Source organism: Pavona decussata, unplaced genomic scaffold, assembly GCF_977016875.1.
Source record: "Pavona decussata unplaced genomic scaffold, jaPavDecu1.1 SCAFFOLD_201, whole genome shotgun sequence".
Classification (NCBI taxonomy): domain Eukaryota; kingdom Metazoa; phylum Cnidaria; class Anthozoa; order Scleractinia; family Agariciidae; genus Pavona; species Pavona decussata.
The window spans coordinates 323,168-345,423 of NW_028145609.1; the positions used below are offsets into that span (position 1 = coordinate 323,168).

The following is a 22,256-nucleotide window of genomic DNA, read 5'->3' on the forward strand; positions in this document are numbered from 1 at the left end:
ATTTCAAGATCAGTGGTATTTCTTTGCCAATATACAGGCGGAGTGTTGGGGCAATATGAGCGGTTACGTGACTGAGTTCCCACTCCACAGCTCCTGCTGCATTGGGACCATGATCCCCATTCCCCAATTGGAGCTTCGCCAAACGCTCCTATGGAAAGAGAGAAAATAAAAAAAACGAAAAGTCTAAATCCAAAAAGCGAGAACGCTTTAAATAAATATAAGAGTGACTATGCATGTTAGCAAAGGAGCAAAACAAACGAATGGAATGAAAACATTTGACTCCGTTATTTTCCAATTCAAGTAGACCGTCTCGTTTTATTTTTTAAAAGATGATAGGAATCACTCAAATTTAATATACTCAACATTCAGAGATTTTATTCCTAACCGCGGGACGTATTATACATTCTAGTTTGAATGCAGGAAGACTTTGATATTTTCTTCACCAAACATTTTAAGTATAATTCACACTAAGATTCGGCTCGTTACTTCTGTTGCAACTGATCATGAAACTTTGCGGACTTGGCACCGTAAAATAGCTAGATTTTTAGGGAAACAAACAGTTTGCTTATGTGCGTGAACCTGCCGATAAAACAGATTTATTTATTAATGCTGTTTCTCCTACCAGGTGGTTTGTACTTAACCAGGAATTCATTGTTAACAGGTCGAATGTCGTTTCCATCCGGGAGCTTAACGCCAACTGTAATGTGATATGCCCCTCCAACCTGAGCCAAAATCGCCTCCAGGAGGTATGAATGGCCTTGTGACAATCTCACTTCCTTGGAGTTCAAACTAGAAACAAGTGAAGTATCAAACTCAACGTCTGCCCTTAAACGTCTATGCCCAAACTTATACGGTCGTTGGAGTTACGCAAATCAGTGTATCACTTTACTTTTGGCGATGTGTTTTTCTTTCTTAAAATCAGCTGTAGAAAATGGAATCTAACGAGTTAGAATTATACTCCAATAGCCCAGGCTTTCTTGCTTGCCCAAACAGAGGGGAAATGGCTTTCCTACCAATGGCTTCTCTTTGATAATAACAAATCTTTAACTTGCTCAAAGATAAGAGTTTCCCAGAAGAAAGCAGAAAAAAAAAAAGGACTACCGAGGAGACAAAACGAACAAAGCAGCAAAATCGAACACAAGCTCGTAGGAAAGTTTGGCAAAAAAGAAATCTCAAGATACTTGCTCTCTGTAAACGTCCAAGCTAGATCTTTCAAACCTGACCTCCCTTCCTGAGAGGATCGCCGGTAAAGTAAGTATGTGACCTGTTATTAATAGCAAAAGTTTAGGTACTGTTTGATTTGACTGCAAATCAACTTCACAATCCCCAGAAGTGTGCTTTTGATCATAATTTTTTTGGTTTTAATTTTAGCACAATAATGGTTAATTACGTTATTTCATCTATTCCTGAATAATTCATTACTACATATAGCCACTTTATACACCAAGGGCTTCCTTCTCCTTCAAGAAAACCCGGAATCTACGCCTAAATCAGGATAAGCATTCCTTGCTTTTACTTTATATATTTAGATATTTTTTCTCCTAAATAAGCTCAAATTAAAACTATTAGCAAGATGATAAATAAAGTTCAGTGATTAAATTTTTGACGACCACTAGCAAAGGAGGATGTTCCTCTTATTTGAGACTGAACTGCTGTTTCCAATGTGCACTTCAGTGACCTTACAGAAATTAAACGTCGTTTATTGTAGTTGCTTCTATCAATTTCTGCCCCCTCCCTTCCCTCCCCTCCCTGTTTAGCTACGCTGGTAGGGTTCCGAGACTGCAGGTTGTAGGTTCTAGGTTCGAAATCCTGCTGGGCTACCAACGAGCATTTTAAAATTACCAACAGATTGTTACTAGCAGTGCTCATTCCACGTGATCTTTAGCTTAAAAAATCTCCTCACGGTATAGTGAGGTTAGACTGTTGGTATTGTCTCCTGTACACCTTTGGTTGCTAAAGCTTTAACAGTTGTTTAAGGGTTAAAAAGTTCGCCCTGCCTATAAGGACTTGCTCTTTGAATAGGCCGTTATAGTTGTTTTGTTCAAAACTAGGTCGAAATCCGTTTCAATCGCGTTCAAAACGCGTTTAAAATGCATTCAGAACCATTTAAAACCCTTTAAGACGTGTTTCAAACGTGTTTAAAGAGCGTTCAAAACTTTCCAAACACCTTTAAAACGCATTCAAAACGCGTTTAAAACGAACTCAAAACTTGTTCAAAACGTGTTTAGAAAGCTTTTTAAAACTCGTCAATATGCATTCAAAATGTATTCAAAACCCGTCCAAAACGCGTTCAAAGCGCGTTAGAAACGCGTTTAAAGCGCGCTCAAAACGCGTTTAAAACGTCTTTTAATCGTGTTCAAAAGACGTTTAAAACGCGTTCACAACGAGTTTAAATAGCAGTCAAAAGGCGTTTAAATCGATGGCCTTTAATTCTTTGTGCAAATGTAGATACCTGTTCCATTCCATGTAGTCAGTATATGACTTTATATTTATTAGAGTCACCAAATTCTCCAGCTTCTCGTCTGCACTAAGTTTTAGCTCACAAAAGTCGTCGCAAGCGAGGTAGAATATGTAGCTCCCAGTCTCCGGCGCAAGGAAGTACGTTCGAAGCCGCCTACCAATGTTGGCGAGGTTCCAGTTTAGAGGAACATTAAGTGACTCAATAACCGTTGTACTTGACGGAGCATCGAGATAAAAATTTGAGCTTCTAACATTTTCCCAGCTCTCTATCTGGACACCAAATATATCTATAAACAAAGTAATACATGTTTTAGTCAGTGATGTAATGATGTCAGGACAGATCAGTATTGGGCAGTACTTGATAACTACACAGTATCTGAACTTCTAGCGTTAATAAAACTCGTTGACTAATCGAAGTCATTATAATGATTGCGTAGATGTCATAGAAATTAACTAACAATCAATAAACCATATCCAAACGCTTCTATAACTTCTAGCTAAGAGAATTACCACTATGCATGAGCATGAAACTTGAATAGTACGTCCAAGGGTATTTCCTTCATTTTATGCTCTATGACAGGGAGTGACGATATCGCGTGACGTGGAAATTTCGTCGTATTTCCAAAACGGCCGCAATCTTCGATTTCCGTATTTCCACGAAAACTTGGAAGAGCAACAAAATTGGTCCCAAAATCCTCCAATACAATACCAGAAAACAAGAAAGTTGCTGTAAGGAAAGTTAAGTTTTGCTCATTAAAGAGGAATATATGCCTATCAATATTTGGTTGTCATGGTCACATCAAATTCAATAAACGTTGATCTACTGCACTTAATTTTCAACATAAATTGCCTAAAAATATTTATAGCAAAGTTTGATAGCACTTCAGATATTGAACAAGTCATTAAAAACGTTTTAAGTCTGTGCAGTCTGAACAGCCACTTAATTCCACGTATAGATAGATATTAATTTGTCGAAGTGCGAGACCTTTCATATAGCTGATCAGTTGAATGAGATATGTCTCCAAAAGGGCAGTTCTCTCCCCATTTGTAATACCGGCAATAAAATTCTACCTTTTGGAAAGGGATAAACACAGCCAGCGCTGACAGCAAAAAAACAATATTTGTGTAGAAAACTCTGAAATTCGAAGTTATTTATTTATTTAATTTTTTCTACATGAAAGCTTAACATATCTTTTAAAGAAATAAAAATTTGAGATGCCCGTCAAAAGATTGTTTTCTTGAAATTTGACTGATGTATATATTCGGGTAACAAAGCGTCGACTTGTGTCTTTGATTTTTCCGCCGATCTGTCTCTAAAACTGCATGTTGCTCTGTAAACATATGAGTAAGTATTTGACCGCAAGCTGTGTAGGATGACTTTCGACACGCACCTCTTTATAAATGGTTCAGTAAATGTCCGCCTACATAATTACAGGCGAATGTACGGGAAATTAAAAACGGGAATACTCGGCATATAAATTTTAATTTTACGTTGTTCAGGCAAATTGAGGCTAGTTCACCGTCTTATTTCTTGCGAAAAATATCTTTTTGGGTCGGTATCATCTTTTCCATCTTAGATGCTGGTCAAAAATTAGCATTGTTAGCCGGTTCTAGCAATATTAAACATCATTGCAGGAAGTAAACAGGATAACTTAAGCAATAGCTAGATAACTTCTGACAAAAAATGACAGATATCATAATACTTGGCAATAGAGCAATACTGGTCAATTCCAATAAAAAGATTATAATTTCTTGACAAATGTTTTTCAAATTCTGTCGTGCGCAGAATCTTCTCCATTGTAGAAATTGCATTTTGTGGTGTTGTGGTTATGCTAATTTCATCAAACCACGAAACTGGTTTTCTCATGAATATATATAATGTGGACTTCTCAATTCTCTGCAGGGCGATAAAACAAGGCACTTGTACTCTGCATGACTATTTACTAAACACGGATAATTTTCACACAAGCCCTTCCTTTCAAAATATGGCGGTTTTTATCAAGGAAAAGCCTTTCTATCCTGTAACCAAGGCTTTAATACCACAAATTATTCTTCAACGCCGCGTACAGGTTAGCGTTTATTTCATGAGTGTCAAAACAATGAGGATATCAGTAAACAGAGGGTAAACAAGCCAAGGATATGAAAATACAATAGAATTAGCAGGTGGTGTGATGTTCGGGGCTTGCATAATCTGTAGTTGAATTTGCTTCTTTTTTTTTTTTACCTTTTCCATGCTTAAACGCTTCTCTTGGCTGGGTTCTCCTCGTTTAATTTACTCACGGACAAAATAAAATATTTTATTTTAAGAGTGATTAGAACAGTAATAAACACGAGCGATAAAGACAGTTCAACCAAATAATTGCTACTCTCCTGTTACAAGTACTGTTAAGTAGTCTAATTTTTAAGTACTCAATGCAAGTCGAATGTGCACGCATTTGCAACCGGATTACGAAAAAGGTACACTATTCACTCGTTCCAAATTCAAAAATTTTGATTTAGTCCTCGATTTCTGGCTTAAACCGTGTGTGTTCTTAAATAAATTTTCTTTAACCCTCGGGAGCGAAAATGAAGTATTATTACCGAAGCAAACAAAAGAGCTGTTATTTGTCGATATAAAACAACGAAGTTAAAATGTCAAAAAAGTGCGATAATGTTAAATACTGTTACTAATAGATTATTTGTTCATTACCACGATACCTTTAGGGAAGCTGCAATTTGTGGTAGCAGTTAGTGAACCCAGTCCAGAGAGAAATACCTGTTCAATAAAATTCAACAAAAGTATCGACAGCGATCGAGAACGTGTTTACAATGAAGACCTGTTCTAAAGATGTAGAAATCAATCATGGTGTTAAAAATAATCCACTACTTACCACGAATGCCCACAAGCAAGAAAGAACGTCCATTGGGACCAAAATATTACTTTCCGGCTTTCACCTGAAAGCGAACAAAAACGAAATATATTTTACACTGAATGGCCGCTTAACGAGTTTCTAGAATTTTTAAATCATATTTGAAAGCTCTGATCGACAACGTAGAGACTGAAATATTTTGGTAAAAGCTACCCTTTTTTCCTAAAATAATAAAACAATGCCTGGAACAAAGACTAACCTCTTCAGCAAATAATTTCCGGCCCTTCCAATCCAGTGAAAACGGTTTTACGGTCTGCACGCCGCCCCGCACATTTTTGTTACAGCACTAGTATAAGCAACAAACGGCCACATAATCTTAGACATAATAGCTTTTTGCATCTGCATTTGAATTTACCAACATATTATAAATCATGCTGAATGGAGACACTTGATATTTTTGTCCCCCTTTTTCCTGATTGGCTGAAGAAGTATCATAACAAGCTTCGCCACCATCAAATAAGCAACATTCCTGTGTCTCTAAAATTTTCAATGCACTTCGAACAAGAAAACCGCCGAAACAGTGGAAAGATCACTTTGAAATTATCTAGCCTTGCAATTTAAAGGGCATTAAGCAAATTCACTGGAAGATTAGCATAAAGCTTGGTAACCTTCGAAAGTCGTACAATGATTTTGTACAGTATAGTGTATCCAATTCGTTGAAACGAGTAACAAAACTTCGAAACTGGTCTTAGCTATGCTCCATATCTAACGTGCTTTCATTTGCAGTGTTGTTAAGTTTAAGGCGCTCTTTCTAGTGATATTGGTATTTCTTTTTTTAAACTAAAATAAAAACTTTCGACCTAACTTGCAATTGCGTTCAGGACAAAGATTATAAAGTAATTTTCTAACAGAAAGGTTTTCAGAGTTCCCTGGAGCAAAAAAAAAAATAGACGCCTCTTCAAATAAGGATTTATAGTACAGAAGCATAAGGAAACTGTCGTTTTGAACTAAAAACAAAATAGTAAATTGATTGCTGTCTAAAGTCCCATTAAAGTAGCTATCAGTTGTTTCTCCTGTTAGATGGCGTGTTGTGTTGTGCACAACGCACGCTTGTCCAATGTGGAATTATAATTAGAAACTGCCACCAGCTGCAGGTGCAAAACCAATTTGGGCACACGAAACCGGCCTTCCAATTTGGCAACCAACGGGAGCTTTGTAGTCTATTGACAGTTTTCAAGGATTAGGATCGTCTTTTGTTGTGATGTTCAGAAACACTACTTTAGTGCTTGTAAAGTAGCTTCAAGATCTGATAAGTTCTCAAAGTGTACGTATTTAGATACCGGCAAATGGAAATATTTTTAAAAACCAGAAGCACTTCGAAGTGAACAATTTTAGTTAAGGGGCCGTTGTTTCAGGTATCCTACTGTAGGAGCGTTCCAAGCCGGAAACCCTTCAACCAATTTAGATGAAATAAAGTGTAAAGTCTTTGTCTAGTTTGATGTCACGTGACACGAGATAACCAAGGTGTTACGCCAAACAATGACAGGAGTTGTGAAACGTAGACTAAAAATCTTATGGGATTAATAAACCGTCGCACAAATGAAATATTTTTCTTTTTTTTTTTTGTTTTCTTTTGCAAACGAAAGCTTTACAAAAGATTTATTAAGATGTTTTAACACCTTAAAAGAAAACAAAACCAGGATCTATGGAAATAATATTTTCAGATGGCGATACCTTAAATAGCAGTTATATTCGAATCTAATCGATATAGAAGCAAGACACTAAATTTGTCGTTTTTATTCTTTCTTCTTATTAATCATCTATTTTATTTTCCTTACTTTTTTTGCAAGAGCAACTTTTAATTGAGATTCTCCGGGATTAACGTTAAATGGCTTTGAAAGCTTGAAGGAACAAATTGAAACGCACTGGCAGATATAGACCCTGCTTAGATTAAGCTTTGTACATATCATCACACATTCTTTGAAAAGACCAGAGCTATTTAACGAGAGTGCTAGGATATTATTCAAAATAGTGGTCTACGTACGTTGTCATAAGAAAGCAAGCCGATGGCTTCAGTCAAGCCGATACATTGAGGGGGAGGTCGCGGTTGGGGAGGGGAGGGATGGGGGGACTTGTTCGGTAAGTGGGTGTTTTACGTGGGCCTTGTTAAGAGGTTTAGGGCCAAAGATAATAAATTGTCCTTTAATTTGGCTGCCTTTGAAAGGGAAAACCACAAAAAATATAATTTAAAAGAAGCGAGTGTTTATACTAGGAGAATTGAAAGTACCAGATGTGTCATTCAGTAAATTACAATAAACGCGAAACAGTAGCAGAGCTAATTACTAACCTTTATGAAGGCTTGTGTGAATTTTTAAAGAGAGCATGGCGACTTCTTCTTATCGATTGATGAGGTTTTCAAGACCAAAAACCGCATAAGTTACAAGACACGAATTCTTTTAAAGCAAAACCGTACCACCTTTTGAGATTTTTTGGCTTTTTGTCATGCATTTTAGACTAGAAGGTTTGATTACAGGATTTTCAAATTCTGAAGCCAACACTTTTAAAAACTGCTTGAGCTCTCGGGAGTCATATTCTACGTAGCGGTAAAATATATGGGGGAGATACCGTTTCGACAGGCTGAGTTGTGAGTTACACTCCTTTTTGTTGTAAGAACGTCTAATTTTGGGGTTGAGGTTGAACGTTCTTATTATTGTTGGCAACTTGAGCCTGAAAAGTCCTTAAGATGTTCTTAAGTTACCTGTTATAGTATTTCAATAAATCTATGCGGACGTGACAAAGACACCTATTAGTTGTGTTAATTGGACAATACATGTACATGTACATGGTATTAGGTTATCCGTATTTATAATGCTTATATTAAAAACATTTGGTCGTGATAAAAATGTTCTTAACTGACTCTCAGGTTGGATAATGTTCTTAGTATGTTCTTAAATTTTAGTTATTCTCAGCCTCAACCTTCTTATTAAAAAAGTTTCTTATAGAAAAAAAAAGTGTAGGTAAATTATGCATCGTCAATAAGCCTCTTGATCGATAGGCCAACGAAGTCTCATTGTTACAAAAAACAGCATTCTCAGGAATACACTCACCTAATCATACTTTTCTGACTTCTGTAGCAACGCATGCGGGATTAAATTGCTGGAATGGAGTACAATAAGCGAGATATTCACGGTTCCGTCATAAGCTTGAATATTTGATTTTCAAACCGGAATTACCAGAGTGACATGATTAGCATTGCCAGGAAAGTGTTTCTGGATTCATTCACTGTACTAATCTTCGGTTTGTTGTTCCTGAAATATTCGTATCCTTTTATAAAAGAAGTGATAGTTTTCTGCACAAGAATATTGAATCGGTGAGGGAATATGATTGGATTTAGTACGTTTCTTAACGAAGTATCTCAGATTTAACTCTACCAATCAGTCGACCAAACAAATGCAAGTGCTTTGTTAATTCGAAGTAGTAGTAGACGGCGATAGGGCGCAAAGACAATTCAATTTATTTTTCTTCGATTAATTTTTTTTAACTTACCGTTCCCAGTTAAGTCAGTATTCCTCACTGGATATTGGCATCGCACCTGAATTTCCTTTGCGGGAAAGCAGTGTCCCAAAACCATATGGAATGAAATTGCTAGGGATCAGTGACATTTATTTCAAACCATAGATTTTTGTGATAAAAATCAGCGATAAAAACGAATGACGATTCGACTTCCTTTTGCGGTCTTTTACGAGGTCATTGTGGCGGAAAGAAATATAATTAGCACAATGTAACACAACCTTTAAAAAGGCATTGTTTCAAACGATGAAACGAGCGATAAAACATGTAAATATAAATGGCAAACCGGCAAAAGTGTCAAAAAAGGAGTATAAATGGCCTATTTTATTTTCCTTTCTGTTTTTTTTTAATTTTTCTTTTCTGTCGTTATTATTAATCTTGATCACGTTCGAAAATCGTCAACCTCGACTTTTCCCGGAGTTTCATGGTGTCTTCTTTTTAATATATATATTTTTTTGTACATACCGAACTTGGCTTAATTTCTTACAATTTCACTTCTCACTTTCTTGTGATACACTAAATATATTCCTTTAAAATGACCCACTTAAACAGTCTTTTCACTTTTTAAAAATTTTGTCACCTTTTATTGAAAATGAAGACAGAAGTCGAAACGTCGAATGTTTTTATCATTAACTTTTATTATTAAAATGCATACATTCTCTCTTTGTGAAGGTGCATTTTACTCTCTGAAGGACTTTATCCCGATGGACTTAACATCAATTTTAGTTTACGTTATTTGAATTGTAACTTTTAATGCATGCGCTCGCCGAAAGTACTGTTCATTTGCGCGCTTGTGTTCGGTAGCGTATTTCAGCGGTTTTCTCCAAACTGAACAAGGGTTATATACCAGAAACTTCTGGGTTTTTTTTTTTAATTTTTGACACTTTTTGATATTTATTTTTTTATCAATCCCAACTAAGCACTTTGTCCCGGCGATTTAAATTTTTGATATAGAACAGGGAACAAAAAGCGTTGTCACCGCTGGAAAAAGGACCTTAAAATTATTGAAAAGGCCAAAGTTGAGAGTTTTTATATTTAAAATAGCCAAGATGATAGTTTTGCAAATTCGACAATTTTGCAGTCGTTGAAACAAAGACGTGCAAAATACAAACGTCTCGATAGAATTTTCAGAATTTTTGCCCGTTTTTAAGATAAGGCCGTCAAACTTGGTCCCTTCACTAATTTTAATGTCCTCTTTTCAGTAGAGTCAATAGTTTTTGACTACCTTCAACATTTTAAATGTCCATGATTAAAAAAGGAGAAAGGAAGAAAGATTACGTTACGTTGTATATTTTCCTTTGTACACCCACAGGTACCCCATGAAAGGTGAAAAGAGCTTGGCATCAGGCCCCTCTGTATAACCTAAGAACAAACATGTAACTAATCGGAGACAATGTCAATAAAGAAAGAAAATGAATTACAGAAACAGAATAATCGATAGAGCTTGTCCAGTCAGATTTTTTACTGAAATAACCAATAGATATGCTTTTAGAAGTAAAACAACTTGCGATTTCATTGCGTGCGTTGAAACACGCCTTGTAATTTTTCGTGTTCAAGAGCGATCGCTCGGATGCAGTCGATAAGACCAAGAATATGGAACATCCGAGAACATGAAATTGAAGAGAGATAAATTAACAAAACAATATAAAAATACTTATGAAATAAGTGGAATGGAAATGAGGAAAAACGATTACAAAAATATAAAACGAGTCAGCGTAACCAGAATAAAAGAAAAATGTCTATGCAGAAAGATCTGTTTCCTGGAGGACATCCAGTCACATTGTGTGAATGCTCAATTTTTCGCGCCAATTTTGTCACGTGCTTTTTCGACTGTCTGGTCTATCTTGTCTTTCTTCTCTGGATAATTGAAAGAAGATTACATGGTAGGTTTTGCTTCAGTTTTCTTTAATTCGAAATTGATATCGCTTTATTCCTCAATATATATCATAATACGTCCCTATCTCAATGTTAAGGACGGTGCCTACTAATACAGAAGTATGGCTACCTATGGCTAGGGTGGGTTATGCGCGTGCGCACGGCTAAAACCCTTTCGGTTAAAAGAAGGTAAAAAGTTCACTTGCGAACGACTGATCATGAACTGGCCAGCAACGCGTTTCACAGGTAACCCAGTCATGTAACCGTACTATACTGCCAGGAAATTTTTTCAGTTCTTCATTCAAACAACAAGCAAGCAAACAGGCAAACGATATTCAAGGTCTCAAGTTACATCCTTGTTGTTCCTCAACATCCAAGTCAAATACTGGGCAAACAGGTGATACGCAGAAATCATTCTTCTTCTTCTTCTTCTTCTTCTTCTTCTTCTTCTTCTTCTTCTTCTTCTTCTTCTTCTTCTTTTGTAACAAAAGTTAACGCTAAAAAGTCACGACGTTTCGAACTCTCCGTGGTCATTTTCAACTGCGAGTAAAAATGCAAAACTAAGCATAAATATATTACAAACAGTTAAAATCGATAAGAATGTGATGAATGGTAAAATGTCGGATAAAACATGTCAATGACTAGAAATAACCAAGGGTTCGGAAGTGCCGACTAGAACACTTTTGAGTAGAGGAATTTTTCGATAATATTGTTGTTGAGCATTAAAATTGATTGGCCATGGCGTTTGGTAGTTAACATTAAAAAAAAAAATACTGATATACCTGAACAGGGTCTTATAGGCTGGCAGACCCTCATTTCAAGATCAGTGGTATTTCTTTGCCAATATACAGGCGGAGCGTTGGGGCAATATGAGCGGTTACGTGACTGAGTTCCCACTCCACAGCTCCTGCTGCATTGGGACCATGATCCCCATTCTCCAATTGGAGCTTCGCCAAACGCTCCTATGGAAATAGAGAAAATAAAAAAAAGGAAAAATCTAAATCCAAAAAGCGAGAACGCTTTTATAAATATAAGCGTGACTACGCATGCTAGCAAAGGAGCAAAATAAACGAATGGGATAAAAACATTTGACTCCGTTATTTTCCGATTCAAGCAGACCGTATCGTTTTATTGTTTAAAAGATGATAGGAGTCACTCAAATTTAATATACTCAACATTCAGAGATTTTATTCCTAACCGCGGGACGTATTGTACATTCTAGTTTGAATGCAGGAAGACTTTGATATTTTCTTCACTAAACATTTTAAGTGTAATTCGTACGAAGATTCGGCTCGTTACTTCTGTTGCAACTGATCATGTAACTTTGCGGACTTGACACCGTAAAATAGCTAGATTTTTAGGGAAACAAACAGTTTGCTTATGTGCGTGAACCTGCCGATAAAACAGATTTATGTATTAATGCTGTTTCTCCTACCAGGTGGTGCGTACTTAACCAGGAATTCATTGTTAACAGGTCGAATGTCGTTTCCATCCGGGAGCTTAACGCCAACTGTAATGTGATATGCTCCTCCAACCTGAACCAAAATCGCCTCCAGGAGGTATGAATGGCCTTTGGACAATCTCACTTCCTTGGAGTTCAAACTAGAAACAAGTGAAGTATCAAACTCAACGTCTGCCCTTAAACGTCTATGCCCAAACTTATACGGTCGTTGGAGTTACGCAAATCAGTGTATCACTTTACTTTTGGCGATGTGTTTTTCTTTCTTAAAATCAGCTGTAGAAAATGGAATCTAATGAGTTAGAATTGTACTCCAATAATCCAGGCTTTCTTACTTGCCCAAACACAGGAGAAAATGGCTTTCCTGCCAATTGCTTCTCTTTGATAAATATCTTTAACTTGCTCAAAGATAAGAGTTTCCCAGAAGAAAGGCAGAAAAAAAAAAGGACTACCGAGGAGACAAAACGAAGAAAGCAGCAAAATCAAACACAAGTCGGTAGGAAAGTTTAGCAAAAAAGAAATCTCAAGATAGTTGCTCTCTGTAAACGTCCAAGCTAGATCTTTCAAACCTGACCTCCCTTCCTGAGAGGATCGCCGGTAAAGTTAGTGTGTGACCTGTTAGCAAAAGTTTAGGTACTGTTTGATTTGACTGCAATAAACTTCACAATCCCCAGAAGTGTACTTTTGATCATAAATTTTTTGATTTTATTTTAATTTTAGCACAATAATGGTTAATTACGTTATTTCATCAATTCCTGAATAATTCATTACTACATATAGACACTTCTTACACCAAGGGCTTCCTTCTCCTTCAACAAAACCCGGAATTAAAAAAATCTACCCCTAATTCAGAATAAGCATTTTTTGCTTTTACTTTATATATTTAGATATTTTTTCTCCTAAATAAGCTCAAATTAAAACTGTTAGCAAGATGATAAATAAAGTTCTGTGATTAAATTTTTGACGACCACTAGCATAGGAGGATGTTCTTCTCATTTGAGACTGAACTGCTGTTTCCAATGCGCACTTCAGTGACCTTACAGAAATTAAAAGTCGTTTATTGTATTTGCTTCTATAAATTTCTGCCCCCTCCCTCCCCTCCCTGTTTAGCTACGCTGGTAGGGTTCCGAGACTGCAGGTTCTAGGTTCTAGGTTCGAAATCCTGCTGGGCTACCAACGAGCATCTTAAAATTACCAACAGATTGTTACTAGCAGTGATTATTGCATGTGTCTGATCTTCAGCTTGAAAAATCTCCTCACGGTATAGTGAGGTTAGACTGTTGGTATTGTCTCCTGTACACCTTTGCTTGCTAAAACTTTAAAAGTTGTTTAAAAGTTAAAAAGTTCGCCCTGCCTATAAGGACTTGCTCTTTGAATAGGCCGTTATAGTTGTTTTGTTCAAAACTAGGTCGAAATGCGTTTCAATTGCGTTCAAAACGCGTTTGAAATGCATTCAAAACCATTTAAAACTGTTTAAGACGTGTTTCATACGCGTTTAAAGCGCGTTCAAAACCTTCCAAACGCCTTTAAAACGCATTCAAAACGCGTTTAAAACGAACTCAAAACTTGTTAAAAACGTATTTAGAAAGCTTTTTAAAACGCGTCAATATGCATTTAAAATGTATTCAAAACCCGTCCAAAACGCGTTCAAAGCGCGTTAGAAACGCGTTTAAAGCGCGCTCAAAACGCGTTCAAAACGCCTTTAATCGTGTTCAAAGGACGTTTAAAACGCGTTCACAACGAGTTTAAATAGCGTTCGATGGCCTTTAATTCTTTGTGCAAATGTAGATACCTGTTCCATTCCATGTAGTCAGTATATGACTTTATATTTATTAGAGTCACCAAATTCTCCAGCTTCTCGTCTGCACTAAGTTTTAGCTCACAAACGTCGTCGCAAGCGAGGTAGAATATGTAGCTCCCAGTCTCCGGCGCAAGGAAGTACGTTCGAAGCCGCCTTCCAATGTTGGCGAGGTTCCAGTTTAGAGGAACATTAAGTGACTCAATAACCGTTGTACTTGACGGAGCATCGAGATAAAAATTTGAGCTTCTAACATTTTCCCAGCTCTCTATCTGGACACCAAATATATCTATAAGCAAAGTAATACATGTTTTAATCAGTGATGTAATGATGTCAGGAAATTTTATTGGGCAGTACTTGATAACTACACAGTATCTGAACTTCTATCGTTAATAAAACTAGTTCACTAATCGAAGTCATTATAATGATTGCGTAGATGTCATAGAAATTAACTAACAATCAATGAACCATATCCAAACTCTTCTATAACTTCTAGCTAAGAAAATTGACACTATGCATGAGCATGAAACTTAAATAGTACATCCAAGGTTATTTCCTTCATTTTATGTTCTGTGACAGGGAGTGATGATATCGCGTGATGTGGAAATTTCGTCGTATTTCCAAACGGCCGCAATATTCCGCGATTTCTGTATTTCCAAGAAAATTTGAAAAAGCAACAAAATTGGTCCCAAAATCCTCCAATACAATACCAGTAAACAAGAAAGCTGCTGTAAGGAAAGTTACGTTTTGCTCATTAAAGAGGAATATATGCCTATCAATATTTGGTTGTCATGGTAACATCAAATTCAATGAACGTTGATCTACTGCACTTACTTTTAAACATAAATTTCTTAAAAATATTTATAGCAAAGTTTAATAGCGCTTCAGATATTGAACAAGTCATTAAAAACATTTTAAGTCTGTGCAGTCTGAATAGCCACTCAATTCCACCTATAGATAGATATTAATATGTCGAAGTGCAAGGCCTTTCATATAGCCGATCAGTTCCATGAGATATGTCTCTAAAAGGGCCGTTCTCTACCCATTTGTCATACTGGCAATAAAATTCTACATTTTGGAAAGGAATAAACACAGCCAGTGCTAACAGCAGAAATACAATATTTGTGTACAAAACTCTGAAATTCAAAGTCGTTTGTTGTTGTTGTTGTTTTTTTTTTTAATTGAAAACTTAACAAATCTTAAGTAACAAAAACTTGAGATGCCCGGCAAAAGATCGTTTGTTGAAGTTTGACTGATGTATATATTCGAGTAACAAAGCGTCGACTTGCGTTTTTGATTTTTCCGCCGATCTGTCTCTAAAACTGCATGTTGCTCTGTAAACATATGAGTAAATATTTGACCGCAAGCTGTGTAAGATGACTTTCAACACGCACGTCCTTATGTATGGTTCAGTAAATGTCCGCGTACATAATTACAGGCGAACCGTACGGGAAATTAAAAACGAGAATACTCGGCATATCGATTTTAATTTTACGATGCTCAGGCAAATTGAGGCTAGTTTACTGTCTTACTTTTTGTAAACAAAATCTTTTTGGGTCAGTATCATCTTTTCCACCTTAAATGCTTGTTAAAAATTAGCATTGTTAGCCGGTTCTAGCAATAACATCATTGCAGGAAGTAAACAGGATAACTTAAGCAATAGCTAGATGACAGATATCATAATACTTGGCAATAGAGCGATACTGGTACATTCCAATATAGATTATAATTTCTTGACAAATGTTTTTCAAATTCTGTCGTGCGCAGAATCTTCTCCATTGTAGAAATTGCATTTTGTGGTGTTGTGGTTATGCTAATTTTATCAAACCACGAAACTGGTTTTCTCATGAATATATATAATGTGGACTTCTCAATTCTCTGCAGGGCGATAAAAAAAGGCACTTGTGCCCTGCATGACTATTTATTAAACACGAATAATTTTCACATAAGCCCTTCCTTTCAAAATATGGCGGTTTTTATCAAGGAAAAGCCTTTCTATCCTGTAACCAAGGCTTTAATACCACAAATTATTCTTCAACGCCGCGTACAGGTTAGCGTTTATTTCATGAGTGCCAAAGCAATGAGGATATCAGTAAACAGAGGGTAAACAAGCCAAGGATATGAAAATACAATAGAATTAGCAGGTGGTGTGATGTTCGGGGCTTGCATAATCTGTAGTTGAATTTGCTTCTTTTTTTTTTTTTTTAACCTTTTCCATGCTTAAACGCTTCTCTTGGCTAAGTTCTCCTCGTTTAATTTACTCACGGACAAAATAAAATATTTTATTTTAAGAGTGATTAGAACAGTAATAAACACGAGCGATAAAGACACTTCAACCAAATAATTGCTACTCTCTTGTTACAAGTACTGTTAAGTAGTCTAATTTTTAAGTACTCAATGCAAGTCGAATATGCACGCATTTGCAACCGGATTACGAAAAAGGTACACTATTCACTCGTTCCAAATTCAAAAATTTTGATTTAGTCCTCGATTTCTGGCTTAAACCGTAAAATAAACCGTTAAATAAATTTTCTTTAACCCTCGGGAGCGAAAATGAAGTATTATTACCGAAGCAAACAAAAGAGCTGTTATTTGTCGATATAAAACAACGAAGTTAAAATGTCAAAAAAGTGCGATAATGTTAAATACTGTTACTAATAGATTATTTGTTCATTACCACGATACCTTTAGGGAAGCTGCAATTTGTGGTAGCAGTTAGTGAACCCAGTCCAGAGAGAAATACCTGTTCAATAAAATTAAACAAAAGCATCGACAGCGATCGAGAACGTGTTTACAATGAAGACCTGTTCTAAAGATGTAGAAATTATTCATCGTGTTAAAAATAATCCACTACTTACCACGAATGCCCACAAGCAAGAAAGAACGTCCATTGGGACCAAATATTTATTACTTTCCGGCTTTCACCTGAAAGCGAACAAAAACAAAATAATTTTTACACTGAATGGGCCGTTTAACGAGTTTCTAGAATTTTCAAATTATATTTGAAAGCTCCTATCGACAATGTAGAGACTGAAATATTTTATTAAAAGCTACCCTTCTTACTAAAATAATAACACAATACCTGGAACAAAGACTGATCTCCTCAGCAAATAATTTCCAGCCCTTCCAATCCAGCGAAAACGTTTTTACGGTCTGGACGTAGCCCCGCAAATTTTGTTACAGCACTGGTACAGTGTAAGCAACAAACGGCTACATAATCTTAGACATAATAGCTTTTCGCATCTGCATTTGAATTTACCAACATATTATTAATCATGCTGAATGGAGAAACTTGATATTTTTGTCCCTCCTTTTTCTGATTGGCTGCAGATGTATCATAACAAGCTTCGCCACTTTCAAATAAACAACATTGCAGTGTCTCTAAATTTTTCACTGCGCTTCGAACGAGATAACCGCCGAAACAGCGGAAAGATCACCTTGAAATTGTCTAGCCTTGCAATTTAAAGGGCATTAAGCAAATTTACTGGAAGATTAGCATATTGCTCGGTAAACTTCGAAAGTCGTACAATCATTTGTACAGTATAGTGTATCCAATTCGTTGAAACGAGTAACTTTTGAAATTGGTTTCAGAGCTGCGCTCCATGTCTAATGTGCTTTCATTTGCAGTGTTGTTAAGTTTAAGGTGCTCTTTCTAGTGATATTGGTATTTCTTTATTTAAACCAAAATAAAAACTTTCAAGTTAACTTGCAATTGCGTTCAGGACAAAGATAATAGAGTAATTTTCTAACAGAAAGGTTTTCAGAGTTCCCTGGAGCAAAAAAAAAAAAAAAAAAAAAAAAACAGGAAAAAAAAATTAGACGCCTCTTGAAATAAGGATTTATAGTACAGAAGCATTTGGAAACTGTCGTTTTGAACTAAAAACAAAATAGTATATTGATTACTGTCTAAAGTCCCATTTAAGTAGCTATCAATTGTTTCTCCTGTTAGATGGCGTGTTGTGTTGTGCACAACGCACGCTTGTCCAATGTGGAATTATAATTAGAAACGGCCACCAGCTGCAGGTGCAAAACTAATTTGGGCACACGAAACCCAGTTCCAATTTGGCAGCCAACGGGAGCTTTGTCGTCTATTGACAGTTTTCAAGGATTAGGATCGTCTTTTGTCGTGATGTTCAGAAACACTATTTTAAGTGTTTGTGAAGTAGCTTCAAGATCTAATAAGTTCCCAAAGTGTTGGATACCGTCAAAAGCAATTATTTTAAAAACCAGAAGCACTAGCTTCGAAGTGAGCAATTTTAGTTAAAGGGCCATTGTTTTTAGGTATCCTTCGGGACTCGGTTGCGTACGTACTGTAGTAGCATTTCGAGCCGGCAACCCTTCAACCAATTTACATGAAATTAAGTGTAAAGTCTTTGTCTAGTTTGATGGCACGTGACACGAAATAACAAGGTGTTACGCCAAACAATGACGGGAGATATAAAATATAGACTACAAATCTTTTGGGGGGAATAAACCGCCGCACATAACATATTTTTCTGGACTTTTTAGTTTTCTTTTACAGACGAATTTAAAGCTTTACAAAGGATTTATTACGGTGTTTTAACGCCTTAAAAGTAAAGAAAACCAGCATATCTATGCAAATCATATTTTCAGATGGTGATACTTTTTAAAAAATAGCAGTTATATTCGAACCTAATCGACACAAAAGCAAGACACTGCGCTGTCGTTTCTTTCTTTTTATTGACCGTTTATTTTATTTTCCTGACTTTTTTGCAATAGCGAATTTTAATTGAGAATATCGCGAATAACGTTAATTGGCTTTGAAAGCTTGAAGGAACAAATTGAAACGCACTGGCCGATATAGCCCCGCCCAGTTTAAGCGTTGTACATGAAAACACGCATTCTTTGATAAGATTCGGAGATATTTAACGAGTGTGGTGGAATATTATTCAAAGCAGTAGTCGACGTACGTTGTCAGAAGAAAGCAAGCCGATGGCGTCAGTCAAGCCGTTACGTTGGGGGAGGGGGAGGTCTTGGGAAGGGGAGGGGTGGGGGGACTTGTCCGATAAGAGTGTGTTTTACCTGGGCTTTGTTAAAAGGTTTCGGGTCGAAGATAATTAATTTTTATTTAATTTGACTGTCTTTCAGAGGGAAAACCGCATCAAATACAATTTGGAAAGAGCGAGTGTTTATACTAGTGGAAGTTAAAGTAACAGATGTGTCATTCATTTAATTGCGATAAACGCGAAACAGTAGCAGAGCTAATTATACTAACCTTTAGGAAAGGCTTAGGTGAATTTTTAAAGACAGTATGGCGACTTCTCCTTATTGATTGTTGAGGTTTTCAAGATCAAAAACCGCATAAGTTAAAAGACACGAACTCAAGACCGTAACCAATAAATCGAGGTTGAGGACCATCTTTTGAATCTTTCTTTTGACAATATTTGTTTGGCTTTTTGCCATGTATTTCAGACTAGAAGGTTTGATTACAGGGTTTTCTGATTCTGAAGCCAACACTTTTAAAAACTGCTTGAGCTCTCGTGAGTCATATTCTAAGTGGCAGTAAAATATAAAGGGGAGATACCGTTTCGACAGCCTGAGTTGTGAGTTACACCCCTTTTTTTGTAAGAACCTCTAATTTTGGGGTTGAGGTTGAACGTTCTTGTTATTGTTGGCAATTTGAGCCTGAAAAGTTCTTAAGATGTTCTTAACTTACCTTTCATAGTATTTCAATAAATCTATGCGTACGTGACCAAGACACCTATTAGTTGTGTGTTAATTGCCCAATGTAGACCGAATTTTTACATATATTATTTTATCCGTATTTATAATGTTCATTTAAAAACATTTGATTCGGTCGTAATAAAAATGTCCTTATCTGACTCTCAGCCTGGCTAATGTTCTCAGTATGTTCTTAAATTTTAGTTATTCTCAGCCTCAACGTTCTTTCAAAAAAGGTTCTTATAAAAACAAGAGTGTAGGTGAATTATGCATCGTCAATAGATGGTATAAGCCTCTCGATCGATCGGCCAACGAAGTCTCATTGTTACAAAGAACAGAATTCTCAGGAGTACACACCCTGCTAATCATATTTCTCTGACTTCTGAAGCAACACATGCTGTATTAAATTGCTGGAATGGTTAGAATAAGCGAGATTCACGGCTCCGTCATAAGCATGAGTGTTTGATTTTCAAACTGGAATTACCAGAGTGACAAGATTAGCATTGCCAGGAAGATGTTTCTGAATTCATTCACTGTACTAATTTTTGGTTTGTTGTTCCCGAAAGATCCGTATCCTTTTATAAGAGAAGTGATAGTTTTCTGCACAAGAATATTGAATCGGTGAGGGAATTTGGTTGGAGTCAGTACGTTTCGTAACAAAGTATCTCAGATTTAACTCTACCAATCAGTGAAAATAAATGCACGCGCTTTGTTAGTTCGAAGTAGTGGTAGATGGCGTTAGGGCGCAATGACAATTCAATTCATTTTTCTACTATTATTATTTTTTTTTAACTTACCGTTCCTAGTTAAGTCAGTATTCCTCACTGGATATTGACATCGCACCTGAATTTCCTTTGCGGAAAGCAGTGTCCCAAAACCATATGCAATGAAATCGCTAGGGATCAGTGAAATTTATTTCAAACCATAGATTTTTGTGATAAAAATCAGCGATAAAAACGAATGGCGATTCGACCTCCTTTTGCGGTCATTTTCGAGGTCATTGTGAAAGAAATATAATTAGCATAATGTAACACAACCTTTAATAAGGTATTGTTTCAAACGATGAAACGAGCGATAAAACATGTAAATATAAATAACAAACTGGCAAAAGTGTCAAAAAAAAAAAGAGATATAAATGGCCTATTTTATTTTAATGTTTTTTTTTTTATAATTTTTTTTCTGTCATTATTAATCTTGGTCACGTTCGAAAATCGTCAACCTCGACTTTTCCCGGAGTTTCAAGGTGTCTTCTTTTTAATATATTTTTTTATTTGTACATACCGAACTTGGCTTTCTTACAATTTCACTTCGCACTTTCTTGTGATGCAGTAAATATATTCCTTTAAAATGCCCCTTTTAAACAGTCTTGTCACTTTTTAAAAAGTTTTGACATTTTCTTTTACATATTTTGTCACCTTTTATTGAAAATGAAGACAGAAGTCGAAACGTCGAATGCTTTTATCATTAACTTTTATTTCTTTTCTCTTTCTGAAGGTGCATTTTATTCTCAGAAGAACTTTGTCCCGGTGGACTCTAGTTAACATCAATTTTAGTTTACGTTATTTGCGCGCTTGTGTTCGGTAGCGTATTTCGACGGTTTTCTCCACACTGAACAAGGGTGATATGCCCGAAACTTCTGGGTTTTTTTTTTTTTTTTTACATTTTTTAATATTTATTTTTTTATCAATCCCAACCAAGACCTTTATCCCGGCGATTTAAAACTTTGATATAGAACAGGGAACGAAAAGCGTTGTCACTGCTGGAAAAAGGACCTTAAAATTATTGAAAAGGCCAAAGTTGAGAGTTTTTATCTTTAAAATAGCCAAGATAATAGTTTTGTAAATTCGAGAATTTTGCAGTCGTTGAAACAAAGACGGGGTAAAATGCAAACGTCTCGATAGAATTTTTAGAATTTTTGCCGGTTTTTAAGATAAGGCCGTCAAACTTGGTCCCTTCACAATTTTAATGTCCTCTTTTCAGTAGAGTCAATAGTTTTTCACTGCTTTCAACATTTTAAATGCCTATGATTAAAAAAAGAGAAAGGAAGAAAGATTATGTTACGTTGTATATTTGCCTTTGTACATCCACAAGTACCCCACAAAAGGTGAAAGGAGCTTGGCATTAGGCCCCTCTGTATAACCTAAGAACAAACATGTAACTAATTGGAGACAATTATCAAAAAAGAAAGAAAATGAATTACAAAAACAGAATAATCGATAGAGCCTCTCCAGTCAGATTTTTTACTCAAATAACCAACAGATATGCTTTTAGAAGTAAAACAACTTGGGATTTCATTGCGTGCGTGGAAACACGCCATGTAATTTTTCGTGTTCAAAAGCGATCGCTCAGAGGCAGTCGATAAGACCAGGAATATGGAACATCTGAGAACATGAACTTGAAGAGAGATAAATTAACGAAACAATGTAAAAATACTTATGAATTAAGAGAAATGGAAATGAGAAAAAACGATTTCAAAAATATAAAATGAGTCAGCGTAACCAGAATAAAAGAAAAATGTCTATGCAGAAAGATCTGTTTCCTGGAGGACATCCAGTCACATTGT

The 22,256-nt window shown here is 36.1% G+C and overlaps 1 protein-coding gene across 1 annotated transcript in view; it reads right to left on the minus strand.

Moving 5' to 3' along the window:
* Window positions 1-17,319, minus strand: part of LOC146461164 (uncharacterized) — a 41,744-nt gene extending 24,425 nt beyond the window's left edge. Inside the window, exons 1-6 of the mRNA XM_085087121.1 lie at window positions 17,094-17,319; window positions 16,870-16,936; window positions 16,697-16,754; window positions 14,006-14,300; window positions 12,190-12,356; window positions 11,537-11,716 (exon numbers count right to left, since the gene is read on the minus strand). Coding sequence (XP_084943247.1) covers window positions 11,537-11,716; window positions 12,190-12,356; window positions 14,006-14,300; window positions 16,697-16,754; window positions 16,870-16,902 — 733 coding nt within the window. The 5' untranslated portion in view covers window positions 16,903-16,936; window positions 17,094-17,319. The remainder of the gene's footprint in view (window positions 1-11,536; window positions 11,717-12,189; window positions 12,357-14,005; window positions 14,301-16,696; window positions 16,755-16,869; window positions 16,937-17,093) is intronic.
* Between the last annotated feature and the right edge of the window lie 4,937 nt (window positions 17,320-22,256).